The 19,084-nt window shown below is 39.5% G+C and overlaps 2 protein-coding genes across 3 annotated transcripts in view; one reads left to right on the plus strand and one right to left on the minus strand.

Moving 5' to 3' along the window:
- Positions 1-1,429: 1,429 nt before the first annotated feature.
- LOC122562475 (RBPJ-interacting and tubulin-associated protein 1-like) lies at positions 1,430-18,034 on the minus strand. Of its 2 annotated transcripts, none has more exons than XM_043715316.1 (3): positions 17,995-18,034; positions 6,971-7,332; positions 1,430-2,318 (listed from the first exon to the last, which is right to left on the minus strand). In XM_043715316.1, the coding sequence occupies exons 2-3, from the start codon at positions 7,270-7,272 to the stop codon at positions 1,739-1,741; spliced, it is 882 nt and encodes a 293-aa protein (XP_043571251.1). In that variant the 5' UTR covers positions 7,273-7,332; positions 17,995-18,034; the 3' UTR covers positions 1,430-1,738. The 2 variants fall into 2 exon arrangements, with proteins under 2 accessions (XP_043571251.1, XP_043571249.1); XM_043715314.1 differs by having other exon boundaries at positions 17,989-18,023.
- A 265-nt stretch (positions 18,035-18,299) lies between these two features.
- The window catches only part of ddx54 (DEAD (Asp-Glu-Ala-Asp) box polypeptide 54), a 38,151-nt gene continuing 37,366 nt past the window's right edge, over positions 18,300-19,084 (plus strand). Inside the window, exon 1 of the mRNA XM_043715845.1 lies at positions 18,300-18,500. Within this exon, the coding sequence (XP_043571780.1) occupies positions 18,357-18,500 (144 nt within the window). The 5' untranslated portion in view covers positions 18,300-18,356. The remainder of the gene's footprint in view (positions 18,501-19,084) is intronic.

Raw genomic sequence — 19,084 nt, forward strand, 5'->3', positions numbered from 1 at the left:
CAAACCTCTTCTACTTTTTGTGTGTAGAAAGTGTTTTCTAAAATCTCTCCTGAATGGTCTGGCCCCAGTGTTTACTCCAAGATCCCTGGTTTAGAATCTTCAACCAGTCTTTCTATATTCATATCCTGAAGATCTCGAATAGATCACTCCTTAACCTTTTAAATGATTTCTAAAATGCATTTAGAATAAAGGCCTAATTTGTCTAATCTCTGTCATAATTTGACGCCTGACGTCAATACATTATCCTTGTAAACCTGCTCTGAACTCCTTCTAGGGCCAAAATATCCTTCCTAAGGTGCAGTGCCTACAGCTGCTGACAGTATTCTTAATGGGGAGTAACAAGGGTTTTGTATAACTGCAGCATAACATCTGCATCCCTAAACTCCAGCGCTTTAGATAATAAACCTCTAAGGTAAATATTATAGCGCTGAAACTGTAATATTCCAACAACAATGAATTTTTGTTTCCCCAAATGCAGAGCCCAGAATTTAAATGAAGTACTTTGGGTAAGATCTCTGACCAAAGTTGAAAATAACTGAGTAAAGCTTTCTTTTTTATTTCAGCCCCTCTATCATGAGGCTTAGAATTCTATTTCCCATTCTGACTATTTTTTCCTATCATTTTGCATTAAATTATTTGCAGACATGTGCATCTGAATCTTATTGCCCTTCTACAGTTCCTAGTTTTTCACAATTAAGAAAATGTTCCAATTTATCTTTCTTGAAACCAAAATGGATAACCTCACATTTCTAAAAACTGACCTTAGTTTGCCAGTTTTATCTATTTACTGAAACAAACATGATCTAATAGGATTTTAAACAATTAACCATCAAACATGAGGGGCATGGATGGGTGAATAGCCAAGGTCTTTTTTCCCAGGTTTGGTGAGTTCAAAACTAGAAGGCATAAGTTTAAGGTGAGAGGAGAAAGATTTAAAAGGGACCCTCTTTTCATGCAGAGGGTTGTGTGTGTATGGAATGAGCTGCCAGAGGTGGTAGTGGTGGTAGCTGGTACAATTACAACATTTAGAAGGCATCTGATTAGATTAGATTAGATTACTTACAGTGTGGAAACAAGTCCACACCGCCCCGCCGCGGTGCAACCCACCCAGACCCATTCCCCTACATTTACCCCTTCATCTAACACTACGTGCAATTTAGCATGGCCAATTCGCCTAACCTGCATATTTTTGGATTGTGGGAGGAAACCGGAGCACCCGGAGGAAACCCACGCAGCCACGGGGAGAATGTGCAAACTCCACACAGAGTCACCTGAGGCGGGAATTGAACCCGGGTCTCTGACGCTGTGAGGCAGCAATGCTAACCACTGTGCCACCGTGCCGCCCACATCTGGTTCGGTATGTGAATAGGAAGGATTTGGAGGGATATGGGCCAAATGCTGTCAAGTAGGACTAGATTAATTTAAGATATCTTGTCGATATGGATAAGTTGGACCGAAGGTTCTGATTCTGTGCTGTACATCTCTATGACTCCAAAAAATTCACTGTTGTTCTTCGAGAGCCATCTTGAAGGATCTGAATTTCGCTGGTTCCACATAATCACCAGGTTCAACATCTTCTCAGTGACATTCACCTCACTTCCCACAGTTCTCTCATTTGTTGAACTTAACTTTTTTTAAAATAAATCATTGTTATTTCATGATAAGTGAAAATGTAGCTACATTCCTATTACAAACCGGTTTTAAAAATAACTCAGTCTTTGTTATACCGAAATCAGCTCTAGTATTTCCAGGGAGGACTTAACATGACAGAATCTGTTACCTTGGGTTGGCTATATGAAACAGAATCTGACAGTTTACCAGCTTTCTGTTTATTGCAATACTTTGGTCCTGAGAATCCAGTAAAAGGTGAAATTGGTTTACACTGCAATTGCTCTGTGTTCCTTGTAGTATTCAGTTTTCCTTTCACAAAATCTGTTTTCACAATTCTTTTCCAAGGACTGGATTTCCTCACTAAAGACTTTGATTGTTCGAGAATTGGGGTGCTATTAGTAGAGTGTTCATCACTCTTTGGCTGCTTCCAATAATCTGATTTACCTCTGTTTTCAGCAATAGCATCAGTAGAAGATTCTCTTGTGACTAAATAAAGTGGTTTCACTGGATTTCCTTTGGCAGACGAGAACTGAGAGCTACACGAACAAAATGCATTTGAGCTAACGTTATGGACTGAGGGACTCCACAGGAGCGGACGAATCTTTATTTTATCTTCTTGTGCAGTCCATGGAGCCTCCCAGTTTGGATCCTCTTGCTTTGGGCCAAATAGTGACTCGTCACAGTAGCTAGGCACATGGCCTTTTAACCTTGATTAAGAAAGAAAATAAAACCAACATTAATATTCAATAAATGCACAAGATGGCAATTACTTTTTTTTAACATTCTGGATTGAGTAGCTCTACTTGGGCTCTTTTTATTAAGGTGGCTTGGACATCTGCAATTTTGTAACTACCATCGAATTTCTTAGTCAATATTCCAGTTGGTAAAGAAAAACCAAAGAACCATGGATGCTGGAGATCAGAAGCATAAGCAGAAATTGCTGGAAATAAGGGCCAGTTGACCAGAAATGTTAACTCGGTTTTCTCTCCACGGATGCTACTGGGTCTTCTGAGTTTTTCCAGTAATTTCTGTTTGTGATTCCAGTTGGTAACCCTCACATGATACAGAATTTCTGGGTGAAACAGATTTCCTGAAAATTTTCCTTCAGATCATCCAAAATTTGTTAGCACACTTAAGATGGTAAAGTAACAAACCACACAACTTAGCAAGATTTTTCAAAGTAAACTAGCCTTCAAATATTTACATGTTATGAATCATTTTATTGCTGCAGTACAGTCAATAAAGATGTCTCTTTAAGCTGGAAGTCACTACATGATGCAGAAGTCATCATAGAATGTGGCAAAACTACTTGGTCTTGGCTTTTACCATTTTTAATCAAAAGCATCCGATAAATTAAACTTGGTACAAATTATTTATCAAATTGGCTTGACAAAAATTTGTAAAAACATAGAATATATTCAAATTCTGAAGAAAGTAGAGATACAAGTATAGGGAGTGATGGTATATAGCAAATTTTATTGAATGATGGCACTATCTGTTTTGTTCATTGTGAAATAACTCCAAAGAGGCTGGTACCCCATCACTTTATTTACAAATGGAGAGTCCTTGACACTGATCCAGCTCACAGATGAATAAGATATCTGACACCATCTTAATTGTGCCAGCAAATTTTGGATGATCTGATGAAAATTCTGAATGCACACCTAAAATGTACATCAGTCTTTAGAAGGCCAATTTCTCCTCTAGAAAGTAATTTCTCAACATAACAAAGAGAGGACATGTTTAAAAGCAAACACTATAAACAGTTTTACAATCTGGCTACAATTCAAACAAGCTTTAGTTTCATATCTAATTTTTATGTGCAATTTGCTGTCCGAAATCAAAAATGCTTTTTAACAATAAAAGTTAAGTCTCAATGTGTAGAAAGGCAAAGCCACACAGGATTGGGCTAGTGACATTCGAAGTCACAAACTCAAATTTGTGACCTATCAGTTGATAACACAACTCTCTCGGAAATTTACTTGAACACATATATATATATGAATTTAAAGCATATGTAGGCCACTCTGCAGATCGAGTTTGCTCTGCCATTCAGTAAGTTCCTGGCTGATCTCCACACTCCTGGCTCCATCAAAACCTTAGGCACCCTTATTCATTTAGAATCTATCCACGTCCGTCTTAACAATATTCAAAGATACTGCTTCCACTACCCTTTGAGGTACAGGTAGTTCTTCTAGAATGTGACAGTAGTGTTCTCAAGCAACCCCATGGTATAGAAAAATCATGCTTTAGAAATAGTGCTTAAAGTGTTGCGATGTAATTGCTTACAGCCAACACGTTTTAAAGGTTTGCGCTTTAGAAAGTGTTCCTAATTCATCAATCACATTACAGTGAATTCGCATTAACAAAAAGCGCATTATAGCATAACCACCTGTAGTGAGTTCCAAAAACTAATGAAAATTTTTTCTTCTCAAAGAAATAGATAATGCTTCATTTTGAAATGATGACCCCTTGTAATAAAAGCACAATACTGCAGATGTTGGCAACCTGAAAGAAACACAGGAAATGCTGGAGAAACTCAGGTCTGGCAGCATCTGTAGTGTTGCCTGGCTTTAGATTCTTCCACAGGAGGAAGCATCTATCCAAACGCATATGCAAGTATAAACCTAAGATAATTGATAAACAAAGCAGAGCTGACATAAACGTATTTTATGATCCAAAACTCAATGCCTGAATTGGGGGTGGAAGTACGAACATTGGAAATAGAAGCACAAGTAGCCCATTTGCTCCAATAACTCTGCTCTGCCATTCAGTTAGACCATAACTGATTATTTACCTCAACACCATTTTTTCAGACCAGTCCCATATCTCCCAATATTTTTAATACCTAGCAATCTGTTGCTTTCCTTCTTGAACATATTCAATGTCCACAGGGGTAGAAAATTCCAAACATTCAATACTCTGTGTGAAAAGGAATTCCTTCTCCCAGTCCTAAATGGCTTGCATCTTGTTCTGAGAACCACCTTTTCTAGTTCCACACCCCAATGGTAGAAGCAACATCCTTACTCCATCTGCCTTGTCCAGCCCTGTCAGAATTTTATATGCTTCAGTGAGATTACCTCTCAGTCTTCTAAACTCGAGGTAATATAGGTCTGCTTTACTCACAGATCATTCTTATCATCCAAAAATCAGTCCAGCTCATACACTGATTCATTCTGAATCAATCATTGTTGCACTCAGTCTATGGCAAGGAGAAGGTAAAGAGATTAAAATCGTACACAATACCTCAGGATCAATCTTATCAAGGAACAATGTAATTGCAGCAAGACATCTTTTTTCACAAAACAAGTCCTCTTGCAATAAAGGTCAACATACTATTTGCCTTGGTGCACCAGTATGTTAGCTACAGTGACTCATGAACTCAAATCCCTTTGAACATCAACACTTCCCAATCTCTCACCATGTACAAACTATTCCAACTTTCTGATATCTTTACTAATAAGTGGTAACTTCACGTTTTTCCACATTATATATTGAAGGAATGCCAATAATAGCGTTCATAAGGGTATTAGATTAGAACTTGAAAAAAAATGTGCTAGCTTGTGGGAAAACAAGAGAATGAAACCTATTGGATAGTTAATTTAATCAATTAGTACAGGCACAATAGGCTGAATGAGTTCCTTTCGTGCTGTAGCATTCTATTTACCTGTCAAATTACAAAACAAACAATAACAAACTTTCAAAAGCTTCAAGTCTTCATGATGATAGCCAGCCCTTAGCCTCCTTGGCATAGGATGGATTGTTTGAAAGAGTGCTACCAAGATTTGTTGAGTTAGAAGAAAGTTAAACAGCAAATTATTTCCAACATACTATCACATGTATTTGTTTTGCCAAAATTGTTTGAAACAACAAGCTGAAAGTCAGGTACACTGAGCCAATATCTTCTGATTTTTTTTAATATCTAGAAATCTATTGATCTCATATTCAATGACTGTGTCCCCATGCCCTCAATGGTGATGAATTCCAAAAACTTACCAGCCTAAAATGAAGAAATTTATCCTCTATTCAGTCCTAATTTGCTTCTTATTCTGAGACTGTGTCCCTGGTTCTAGATGCCCTAGCCATTCTTCCTGCAACTGTCCCATCATCCATTATGGTAAAAGGTGAAAGAGTACTGTTTGGATGTAAGAATAATGAACTGATATACATAACAATCCATAAGATTTTAAATGAGTAGAAAATTAGTACTGTGCTGTATGCTTAATTTACAAAAGCATGCATTACTAAAGGTGGCAATGCAAATAGTTAAGCAAAAGTTTCCTGATTTTGTATCGAAATAGGAGAAAGTGAGGACTGCAGATGCTGGAGATCAGAGCTGAAAAATGTGTTGCTGGAAAAGCGCTGAAGAAGGGCTTATGCCCGAAATGTCGATTCTCCTGCGCCTTGGATGCTGCCTGACCTGCTGTGCTTTTCCAGCAACACATTTTTCAGCTTTGTATCTAAATACACAATACAAACATAAGGAAGTAACTCTGAACAATACAAGATATTGATTCAGCTATAAATGGCAGAAGTGTATGTAATTTAGGGTATATAACTCAAGGAAACATGAAAGGAATTACAAAATGTAATGTAGGTAAAGATGCAGTTATATGCGACTTGCATTAGCTGGTTATTTTTTCACTAAAGATATGATTTAAATCTTCAAGGTCCTTTTTCTCAAGTTCTCTGCTTGAAAACAGGTTGCCGATTTTTTGCTGAACCAGTCTCAATTAATTGTGCTTTTTTAAACTACAGATAGGGTAAGGACATAGGCTCTGAACCTATTCCAGCCACAGCAAAGATTGAACCCCTTACGTTTGCTACTAATTTGATCTACATGCTAGCTATATAGTCAATTGAATTGACCAGGCCTACGTTTCAAGATGACCATAAAGTTTGGTAATGTTTGATTACTTCCACAGGTCAATAAATAAAGAAATCAGAACTCCAAGATCACCAAAAGAATTGAAGAGTTTAGCAGAAATGTATTTACTCAAAGTGCCCAGAATGTGGAATTCTCTGCCACAAAACAGTGTTCAACTAGACTTCTGTTAACAAAAATAATTATGGAACACTAGCAAGGTGGGACTTGTTTAATCCCTCATGCTAGAAAACAAAGCTTTAGACTTCATGGTTCAGGTGACATGGGAACAAAACTCCGCAATTCAGTTCTATCATCTGCAATAACCTACCCCAATCCAGAAAGCACTGAGTTGAGTTTGGTGCAGGCATCACCTGCTTTCTCTGTCCGTGTTATTCAGCCCAACATTTTTAATTTTCATATTCTCACATTTACCATTATGGCACCTTAAGTGTTACACCGACATTGAAACATTTAACTATTGCCTGTCATTACCTGTATTTGTTCTTTTTTATTGGCGTGCCACATTTACGTGGGTTTGGAACTAGTCCAACTTCTCCATGAGCACTAGGTTTTATTTGGGAACTTGAACTCCACAATGATGGTTGTTGAGCACCAGTTTGGGATGTGGAATGCCATGGTGATTCAAATTCAGCCACTGGACTCCGAAGCTCATTAGAATTTCCAAACAAGGTTTCATCCACATAGGAAGTCTTTGCTATAACTCTATAATGACTGAATCCTTTATGACGTACGTGACTATATTGAACAGCATTGATTGCTTTGTCAGCTGACATGCCTATTCCTGGAGATGGATTCTGGCAGTCTGATTTGGACTTTTCAAATATGAAGTCAATCTAAAGATGAGAAAAATGAAGAGAATTTTATATCTTCAGTAACTGCATACATTAGTTCATTATGATATTCTGAAAATGAAAACATATCATTATTTCAAGTTATAACTCCTGTACTAACACCAATGCTGAGATCAGTTGCTTCAGCAGGGACAAACAATCAACACCCAGGGACCTATTAATTCTTAGAATCATAGAATCCCCACACTGTGGAAACAGGCTCTTCAGCCCAACAAGTCCACACTGACCCTCTGAAGAGTAACCCAGCCAGACCGATTCCCCCTATCCTGACTAATGCACCTCATCAGCACATCTCTGAACACTATGGGCAATTTAGCATGGCCAATTCACCTAACTTGCACATTTTTGGACTGTGGGAAGAAACTGGCACACCCGGAGGAAACCCACACAGACACAGGAAGAATGTGCAAACTCCACAGAGACAGTCACCCAAAGTTGGAATTGCACCCAGGTCCCCGGCACTGTAAGGCAGCAGGGCTAACCACTGAGCCACCGTGCCACCCCATAGGGTAGAATTTACTGATTCAACATCGTAAGCCACCGGGTAAACCTCAACTATTTTTGATATATAAATCAGAAAAAAAAATCGCTATGTACCAATCATGAAAATAGTGAAGTCTCAGCAGCTAAAGATGACATACTGGATACTGTAGATTATGCTGTCAGGATAATACTTCCATATAAGGTTCAAAATAACTGAGGTACCATGTAACATTACCCAAGGTAGCTCAAATAATACTTACACATTCAACCTCCCACCAAATAAAACACTATATGTGATATTAAAGGAAGCAACATTTCAACACAGAGGCCACTCTATCACTCTCCAACACTTGTTGCTCTTTCCCCAAGCATCTTCCTGTGCAATTGGAGGAGATATAACACTGGCTTCTTTGGAGGATATTCGTGGGAATATGTCCAGGGAAGATATTTGAGTGGAACTGAGAAATAAGAAAGGGATTATCACCTTATTGGGATTGTATTATAGACCCACTATAGTCAGTGGGAAATTGAGAAACAAATTTGTAAGGAGATTTCAGTTATCTGCAAGAATAATAAGATGGTTATGGTTGGAGATTTTAATTTTCCAAACATAGACTGGGACTGCCATAGTGTTAAGTGTTTAGATTAGATTACTTACAGTGTGGAAACAGGCCCTTCGGCCCAACAAGTCCACACTGACCCACCAAAGCGCAACCACTCAGACCCATTCCCCTACATTTACCCCTTCACCTAACACTACGGGCAATTTAGCATGGTCAATTCACCTAACTTGCACATTTTTGGACTGTGGGAGGAAACCGGAGCACCCAGAGGAAACCCACGCAGACACGGGGAGAATGTGCAAACTCCACACAGACAGTCGCCTGAGGTGGGAACTGAACCCGGGACTCTGGTGCTGTGAGGCAGCAGTGCTAACCACTGTGCCACCGTGCAAGGGATAGTTGGAAAATGGGAAACCTTCAAAAATGAGATAACAAGAGTCGAGAGACAGTACATTCCTGTTAGGGTGAAACGAAAGACTGGTAGGTATAGGGAATGCTTGATGATGAAAGAAATTGAGAGTTTGGTTAAGAAAAAGAAGAAAGCATATATCAGTTATAGACAGGAGAGATTAAATGAATCCTTAGAAGAGTATAAAGGCAGTAGGAGTATACTTAAGAGGGAAATCAGGAGACCAAAAAGGCAATATGAGATAGCTTTGGCAAATAAGATTAGGAGAATACAAAGGGATTTCATAAATACATTCAAGACAAAACGGTAACGAGGGAGAGAACAGGGCCCCTCAAAGGTCAGCAAAGCAACCGATGTGGAGAACCGCAGGAGATGGGGGAAATACCAAATGTGTGTTTTGCATCAGTGTTTACTGTTGAGAAGGACATGGAAGATATAGAATGTGGGGAAATAGATGGTGACATCTTGAAAAATGTCCATATTACAAAGGTGCTTGTGCCGGATGTCATGAAATGCATAAAAGTGGATAAATCCCCAGGATCTGATCAGGTGTACCCTAGAACTCTGTGGGAAGCCAGGGATGTGATTGCTGTGCCCCTTGCTGAGATATTTGTATCATCAGTCAAAGGCGAGGTGCCAGAAGACTGAAGGTTAGCTAACGTGGTGCCACTATTTAACAAAGGTGGCATGGAAAAACCAGGGAACTATAGATCAGTGAGCCTGACATTGGTGGTGGGCAAGTTGTTCCAGGGAATCGTGAAGGACAGGATTACATGTATTTGGAAAGACAATGACTGATTAAGAATAGTCAGAATGGCTTTGTGCGTGGGAAATCATGTTTCATGAACTTGATTGAGTTTTTTGAAGAAGTAACAGAGGATTGATGAGGGCAGTGATAGAGGTGATCTACATGGACTTCAGTAGGGTGTTCGACAAGATTCCCCATGGGAGACTGGTTAGCAAGGTTAGATCTTATGGGATTATAGGGAGAACTTGCCATTTTGATACAGAATTGACTTGAAGGTAGAAGACAGAACGTGGTGGTGGAGGATTGCTTTTCAGACTGGAGGCCAGCGAACAGTGGTGTGCCTCAAGGATTGGTGCTGGGCCCACTACTTTTTGTCATTTATATAAATGATTTGGATGCGAACATAGGAGGTATCGTTAGTAAGTTTGCTGATGACACCAAAATTGGAGGCATAGTGGACAGTAAAGAAGGTTACCTCAGAGTACAATGGGATCTTGATCAGATGGGCCAATGGGCAGAGAAGTGGCAGATGGAGTTTAATTTAGATAAATGTGAGGTGCTGCATTTTGGAAAAGCAAATCAGAGCAGGACTTATCCACTTAATGGTAAGGTCCTGGGAAGTGTTGCTGAACAAAGAGACCTTGGAATGCAGGTACATAGTTCCTTGAAAGTAGAGTCGCAGGTAGATAGGATGGTGAAGAAGGCATTTGGTATACTTTCCTTTATTGTTCACAGCATTGTAAAAGACATTGGTTAGGACACTTTTGGAATATTGCATGCAATTCTGGTCTCCTTCCTATTGGAAAGATGTTGTGAAACTTGAAAAGGTTCAGAAAAGATTCACAAGGATGATACCAGGTTTGGAGGATTTGAGCTATAGGGAGAGGCTGAATAAGCTGGGGCTGTTTTCCCTGGAGCATTGGAGACTGATGGGTGACATTAAAGAGATTTATAAAATCATGAAGAGCATGAATAGGATAAAGAGACAAGGTCTTTTTTCTGGGGTGTTGGGAGTCCAGAATTAGAGAGCATAGGTTTAGGGTGAGAGGGGAAAGATATAAAAGAGACCTGAGGGGCAACTTTTTCATGCAGAGGGTAGTACGTGTGTGGAATGAGCTGCTATTGGAAGTGTTGGAGGCTGGTACTATTACAACATTTAAAAGGCATCTGGATAGAAATATGAATAGAAAGGGCTTAGAGGGATATGGGCCAAGTGCTGGCAAATGGGATTAGATTAGGTTAGGATATCTGGTCGATATGGATGGATTGGACTGAAGGGTCTGTTTCTGTGCTGTACATCTCTAAGACTCTATAACTCCTCTCTCTCCTCACCACACAAACACTCCTGTCATATGAAGTAGTGATTAACCTGTACTTCTTCTAACTTCATATAGTGTAGTCGTTGTAGTACATTGGAGTGACTACTTGTATCTTCACTCACTCTGCAAGCCTGACCCCCATATTTCAGTTGCTTGCCATTTTAATTCACCACATGGCCGTCATGCTTATACTTCTGTCCTCACCTGCTGCAATGTTCCAGGGAAGTCCAAGGCAAGCTTGAGGAACAGCACCTCATCTTATATCTGCGTTCAGCATTGAATTCAATCACCTTTAAAACATGAACCTAGTCCTCCATTTTGATTTTGCTTTGCCAATTGTTAAGTCTGTCTTGTTTTCAGTTTTTCTGTCAAAGCTATCCTTTCTTCTGCAATTCACACTTACTCTAGCTCAATGCTATTCTTTGCTACAACTATTATTTTTGTTATTTTTCCATGACATATTTACTTCATTTCTCTCACCTGTCAATCCATTCCCTAACTTTCCCTTGTGTCTACTTAACACTGACCTCTCCCCCCCCCCCCCCCCCACCTATACCAATGGCATAAAACTCATTACATTTCTACCGTTCATCGGTTATGAAGACGTCACTTTGGATTTGAAATGTTAACTGTTTGACTCTCCACAGATGCTGCCAAACCTGCTGAATTTTTCAAGCACAGGTTTATATTTAAATTTATGTGTTAAGAGAGTTTTAAAACTAAAGTATGCAGACTTACCTTACGAGAGATGCCTGAAAAATCATAGAGCAAAGCAAAATAGTTGAAAAAAAATTTTTTAATTGTGTTTTCATTAACTATGATAGGCTTGAGAACTAGGGGCTGAAGATAGCACTTTGCATCCAATGGTCTCTCCTGGAACAGTATCCTCTGGAAGACGAAAAACTGATTACTCAAAATCAAGCATTTTGTACCTCCTGCAATTCTATCAAAATTTCTTTCAGCACATACCCAAACCCTGACAAACACCACACTAAAACTCTAGCAATATCCTGAACAGAACCCAAGCAGTGCTTCTATTGAGTGTTACATGACCTCTCCTAACCCCTCAGCATTTAGTACCTCAGCTACTCCTACCACTATTTTCCAAATAGATCACCATATCTACCACTGCCAACCTCCTTCACTCATCAGTAATACAGCCAAATTCTATTCCTCATTGACAGACCCCACAAAATAAGTATCACCTTAGAATTCATAAACACTTCCAACTAAGTCCTTTAATCATACTTCCCATGTTCCCCAATTCCTGAGGAGCACGTCAGCTCAAGAGACCCACGATACAGCATGTGGTCTGATATTTTAGTTTTCACAAAGAATCTTATTGCCCTTCAAAGAGCAGAGAAACAGTTGTTAGTTCAACCTAACCTCTGTTACTTAGCCCAACCTCATGAAGAGGTTAAACATTGACTCTCCTGCTCCTCGGATACTGCCTGACCGGCTGTCCTTTTCCAGCACCATACTTTTTGACTCTAGCCCAACTAGCAGTTTGGAATGTGAAACAGTACCCTTTTTCTTCACACTATTTAAGCAAATATTCCCAATTCCCTCCTCCTGAACCTTTTCTCTCATGTATTTCCCCTACTTTGACTCCATCACTCCCCTTGTCCCTACATCCCTTCCACCTTTCAGCTGCAATTATTTTCCCAAATCTCTAATTCTGATTTCAAAACTTCAGTTGATCTTGACTTCCTTTTTTTTTTAAATGATTCATAATAAAAACATATATAAAATTATTTCTTGCTGAATATCGTGATGTCAAACAATCTCAACATTTTCAGATAACTCAGTAGCTTGAACATTTGAAGCGCTTATTTCATCGAAGAAGCATTCAGCTACAATCTGCAGCTTGATAATGGAAACATTTCTATCATGGCTCCACCTGCACCAGATGTATATCAGTGATACTCAAAGAATGAGATATACAGACCAAAAATATAAATATGACGAAGAGCAGACTAAGGTAGAAAATATGATTAGAGACCTTAAATCCTTTAAAATGTATCTGAAAACTCTGTTAGATTTATTTAATTGTTAATAACAAAACAAATAGAGCAGTGATTTAAAGAAATTAAAATTGATTGTTTGTCTAAAATGTAACTTCACTTGCTAAACCACAGCTCCAATACTTAAATCCTGTGTAAGTTGCAGGAGGGAGAAATTTTAAATTTACAAATAGACATTTGGTAGCAGGTTCATGTCTCATCAGTTTAAATAACAAATGATGTGCACAGTTATAAGCAGAGGCCATTAGTTAGTCAATTATATTTCAGGTTAATCTAAAAGCAAGAATGGAAGTTTTCTTAAATTTTTAAATTTAATTTTTCCAGAAGTGTAAGGATAAAACACGAAAGAGGACTTGAAATTGAGGACATTTAAGCTCAAGTACATGATAGATAGCTCCAAGAAGCAGCAAACAGTGTTTCCAAACTAGGATTTAAAGTCACATTTACCTTAAGCCTATTGAGATATTCAGTAAAGAATTTGCTCTGGTATCAATACTGTAAAAGGGTGATTTGTGTATAAGGGACATTTTTCAGAACTTGTAAAGGAGTGTTTTGGGATTAGTGGAAATATATTTTTACTATGTTTAAAACTCTTTCAATTGTGTTATAAGTTAATGGTTTATTCTTTTTATTTTTTTTAAATAATCTTCTGTTTTATTGTTAAAACAAAACATGCAACATGTGTGCTTATGTTCCGGTGAGAAAGCATCTCATTAAAATCAAAACAAAATAAAAAATATGATCTATCAAGTCAGATTTCAGTCTGGGATCCAATTTCACATTTCTGGACTTCAGCTAGGTTATAACAATAAATCTAAATCCATGCTCACAGTCAGCACTCCATACCTGAAATGTTACACACATGACCAGAATAATGGACATTCCTTGAAGCTGGTCATCTTTTAGGCATACTTCACCAAATCACAAAATGTATGGATGGAACCCATGTTAACTTTTTTCGCAACTACAGGTTTTGAATTATATCATTGGCCACAAAGATACGTGAACACATTTTCATCATAATTTCGTATGAGTGGAATATTTTGATATCAATCATATCACACTGTATTTTCTTAATGAATAATTGATTGTCGTGGCAATTATAGCCTAAGCAAGAGTCCTACTCAACACTTTAGTTTCCTGAAACTCTGCTACACAGATGGTCACACGAGTCACCAGAATCTTCTTAACTTCATCACTCCAACAAAACATTCACCTAGATACTGAATCTTCATTTTGTTAATCTTGGCCTTTGAAATCAGCGCAGCTTCAATTGTTGTCAACTTCTCTGAAAGTAGTAATGTCAGATCAGTCTGAACCTATTGAATTGTGTAGTAAGCTTGAGGATCGAACAACATATTTCTGTCCCAATTTCTTATGGTCGAATTTGTACAGTGATGCCAGTTCATACAGAACATCATTTTAAAGCTGTCAATGTGGTCCAATGTTGTGGCTTTGTGAGCATTTTCATGCAATATTTGTTTATTGTATGATTGCAATGACTTACTTGCTCTCTGCAGTAATTAATTAAGACATTATGGTATTGCATTGGTACACTTACTTGCAAAGTGTCTCTACAGCTACGTTACTTCATTCTGAGACTGATATGTCACTGCATCATACTTTGTGACTTTGGCAAATTCTTTGAAGTATCCTTTCTTCATCGTTGACTGTTGAACATTGTACGCTGTTATATACTTCTTAGAAATGTTTCAATATTGTGCATAATTGAGACCTGTTTCCAAGCATTATCTATTGCAAGATCTTCTCTGTGGGCAACATAATGCTGTTCCAAAAATTTGTTTTCAATGCAGTTTGATACAATACTGAGCTACTCCATTCTTTTAAGCACAAGAGCTGCTGCATCTGGAGTAAACATCATCTTCTGCTCACAGAAAATTACTTGATTGGTGTTACAATGAAGAAAATGTCACAAGCAGTAAGTTACAAAATTCCTGCAAAGACAGTCTTATAAACAACTTCAGATTCTGGTCAAACCTGATAGACAAAATCCACATTTTTTTGTACAATTAGATCTGTACTTTTATTCACTATCAACGAATAAAAACACAATCTTCACAACTCATCCAAAGACTGCAACTGTGTATCAAAGTTAATATACTCCACAAATTCAAAGACATAATTCTTGCTGTGCCAGTAATTACTGTATAATTTGTTTATTTCAGCATTTGATCATCAATGTCTTGAATAGAAAGCATGGACACATACATCTTTATTGCAAACATGACAGACTTGTAACTTTCATCATGTTGCCATTAGTCTTTTTGTGCATTGTACGCTCTAGCCACATTTCACTATTTCCTGGTGTTTCAGAAGTATTTCAAACATTCTACCTCGGTTGTGCTTTTGTAAACTAATTAAGGAATCCATGTTCAGCCTTTGATTCATATACCACCTTGGATCTCCAATTTCTATTCTCATCACTTTTTTCCAGTGCTGAACTCACCTCCAGCATTTGTTTCGGAGCAAATAGTGTATATGACATTGTAAGTTTCACAGTAAGTGAAAATCTTCCATGTTTGTGTGTTGAATATATCATTATGGTTTTAATGATCTTGGAATAGTTTGAATTGCAGTGAGTGTAAGCTTGAGTGAGAGTATCAACCAATGGTTCAGAAATGAAAACAACAAATGCTGCAGATCACAGCGGTTCAGGGAGCATCCATGGGGAGAGAGAGCAAGCTAACGTTTTGAGTCTAGATGACTCTAGCTCAGAGCTGAAGTAAAGTGTGGAGGGAATAGCACTTATGCTATAGTTGGGAGTGGGGAGTGCGCTGAAAGTGCACCAGCATAGGGTGCTGGTGAAGAAACGATATTCATAATTCCAATTAAGTGACTGGAATGTGAGAATGGCAGAACAATGGTGTGTGTCCTGCCAGAGTTGACCCCCTGTGCCAGCCCATCTCCTTCAAACTATAGCATAAATGCTGTCTGCTCCACACTTCAGCTCTAATGAAGAGTCATCTAGACTCAAAACTTTGCTTGTTCTCTCTCCATGGATGCTGTCTTGTGATCTTCCAGTATCTATAGTAATTTGCTCCTACAATGGTTCAGAAATGTTGGGCTTTGTGGATTATAAGTAAGATCATCTTTTTTCTGATTTGCGATATTTGCACAATGTACAGAGAATATTGCCTGGTGTCCCAACCTCTCATTTATCTTAGTAACTTGCCCTTATACATGAGCTGTTGAAATTACTGCCGGAGATACTAGACCTTTAAATCACAGAATATGGTAACTGACTGCTATGATAAAGGAGGCGCAATTTGGTTTTCCCTAACTATCCTGCACTGAGAGGTCTGTCAGATTTAAAGTACAACACTACACTTCTAAAGGACCCCTGATTGGAATCTTTTGTCAGAAATGCAGAACTTTTCTTGCAATTGAAAAAGTGGAGTGGAAACTTTAATGTGATTACCATATCTGAGAAAATTTGGCCAAAATACTGTGGGCTTCAATGTACCCACTAGTGAAGCTGGTGGAACTAGACTGGGGAAAAATAGGCATGGATGATCTCTTTGTAGACTTAAGGAACAGGGGAATTTTTGAGGGGATTTAAGGACTTATTTTCCCCATCCTGAAGGTGGTAGGCATATGGAAGTCTCTTCCTGGAAGACTGGTAGAGGCAAAAACCATTGCAACATTTAAGGAATATTTTGATTAACACTTGAAGCACCACAGTGAACAAAACTATAAGAAGCTCTTGTAGTGTATCCCTATGACTGAGCAAGGAGATCTGGGTTAAAGCCCAGCTACCCAGATGTATGTTAATAACATGTGAACACATTGACTAAAAGTAACTAGAAGACTATTGGGCAAGTGCTGGAAAGATGGACTAGAGTAGGGAGGTGCTTCATTACTGGCACAGACACAATGGGCCAAAAAGCCTCTTTTCTTCTTGTAAACCTGTATGTACCTAACCCTCTCATCCCAGAATCAATCTAATGAACCTTTGCATTTTCTTCCAAGGTAAATATATCCTTCTTTAAATGAGGTGCACAGCATGAAGTACAATATTTCAGTGTGGTCTTATCAAAGACTTATTGCCTCTATACGACTTTATTCTTAAATTAAAAAGTGCGGATGCTGAATGCCTGAAACAAACAAAAAACAGAAATTGCTGGACAAACTCAGCAGGTTTGGCAGCATCCTTGAGAGAAAGTGAGGGCTGCAGATGTTGGAGATCAGAGCTGAAAATGTGTTGCTGGAAAAGCGCAGCAGGTCAGGCAGCATCCAAGGAACAGGAGAATCGACGTTTCAGCTCTGATCTCCAGCATCTGCAGCCCTCAATTCCTGAAGAAGGGCTTATGCCCGGAACATCGATTCTCCTGTTCCTTGGATGCTGCCTGACCTGCTGCGCTTTTCCAGAAACACATTTTCAGCTTGGTAGCATCCTTGGAAAGAAAACAGAGTTAACACTTCAACTCCAGCAACTCTTCTCTTCTAACCTTACGTTCCAACCCCTTTGTAATGAAAAAGCAAAAGTACAGTCCTAAAGTTACAAATCACACAACACCAGGTTTATAGTCCAACAGGTTTAACTGGAAGCACTAGCTTTCGGAGCGCCGCTCCTTCATCAGCTAGTGCTTCCAATTAAACTTGTCGGACTATAACCTGGTGTTGTGTGATTTGTAACTTTGTACATCCCAGTCCAACACCGGCATCTCCAAATCATGACTACAATCCTAAAGGCTTGCAAGCAGCATGTTAATCAGCCGTGCTTTGGGCACAAGGATGCTCGAGTCCCCCGAACATAACCAACATTCACCGAGTTATTCGCCTTTGAAAAATATCTAATCTACTTTTCCGTTCTCCTTACAAAGCGTATAATTTCAGATTTCCCCGTAGTACGCTCCATTCACTGGCGGAAGTCTCCCAAAATAAATCACACAGGTAACAAATCCAGTGACGCGCACTGATTCTGTTCAGAGATGGGGGGAAAGAAACCTGCCACGCAAGCAACGGCCACCCCGACAAATAAGTATTCGTTCCAGTGACTTGGTGCACCGAGTCAGTGGATTGTCTGCCCAAAGTGAATCGTTAACAGTCAGGGGATCACCCGCCATCTCACCTTTACCTGCAGCCGCTCCACACGTTGCGATAGCAGCAAACACCCAGGTTTCAGAGCGACCCCACTCTACACACAGTAGGGGATAGGGGAGGCACACAATTACATTGCACATGCAATAGGATAAATTACCAGGAACTATTAAAGGTACGTTAGATATATTTTTTCAACTATAGAGAAATTTCAGAAAAATACATATCTGTGAGTGTTGAGCCAAACTAATTAAATTGCACACCTGCATTCTCTTCCCCCCCCGTTGTCAGCAGCTAGTGGACTTTCCCATTGATCTCTGACCCTGCTAGGAGCCTGCGCAGTTCGCATGAGGGGGAGCGCGTGTGTTTGGTCGAACGGTTTGAATATCGCCAGGAGATATGGCGCTGAAGAAGAAGCGGCCGAACAGAGGCCGGAAACCCCGGGCCCACAGTCAGCCCCACCATCGCGATGTAGATGTAGAGAGTGACGGCGGGGAGTTCCAGTTGGCTCCTTTAACCGAGGAGGATGACAGCGTGGGCAAGGTTGGTGGCCGCGGCCCGTGAATGAGTGGCTCGCTCTCTGCCGGTGTGAAGTCGGCGAGGCCGATAGGTCGGTCAGTGATGCAGCATGCTGGAAATCTGATCAGAAAAACAATCAGTAAATCGGGCATGCTCCATCGGAAGAATGAATGTGGTGGTGGAGGAGGGAGACACCACAGTTAATGAAATCCAAACCTCTTCGGGAGAGGGGTTGGGGTTCTTCCTGAACTCGAAGCATTAACTCTTTCTCTCTGTCCACTAATGCTGCCAAATATGCTGAATTTCTTCAGCAACTTCTATTGTTATTTCAGATCTCCAGCATTCATAGCATTTTGCTTTTGACAGGCGCAGTTAACGTTTCAGGTCTCTATTCAAGCCTGTCAGTCAGAGAGTCATAGAGAGGTACAGCAAGGAAACAGACCCTTCGGTCCAACCCGTCCATACCGACCAGATATCCCAACCCAATCTAGTCCCACCTGCCAGCACCCGGCCCACATCCCTCCAAACCCTTCCTATTCATATACCAACCAGATGCATTTTAATTGTACCAGCCTCCACCACTTCCTCTGGCAGCTCATTCCATATAC

The sequence above is a fragment of the Chiloscyllium plagiosum genome, chromosome 25 (genome assembly GCF_004010195.1).
Source record: "Chiloscyllium plagiosum isolate BGI_BamShark_2017 chromosome 25, ASM401019v2, whole genome shotgun sequence".
In the NCBI taxonomy this organism is placed as follows: Eukaryota; Metazoa; Chordata; class Chondrichthyes; order Orectolobiformes; family Hemiscylliidae; genus Chiloscyllium; species Chiloscyllium plagiosum.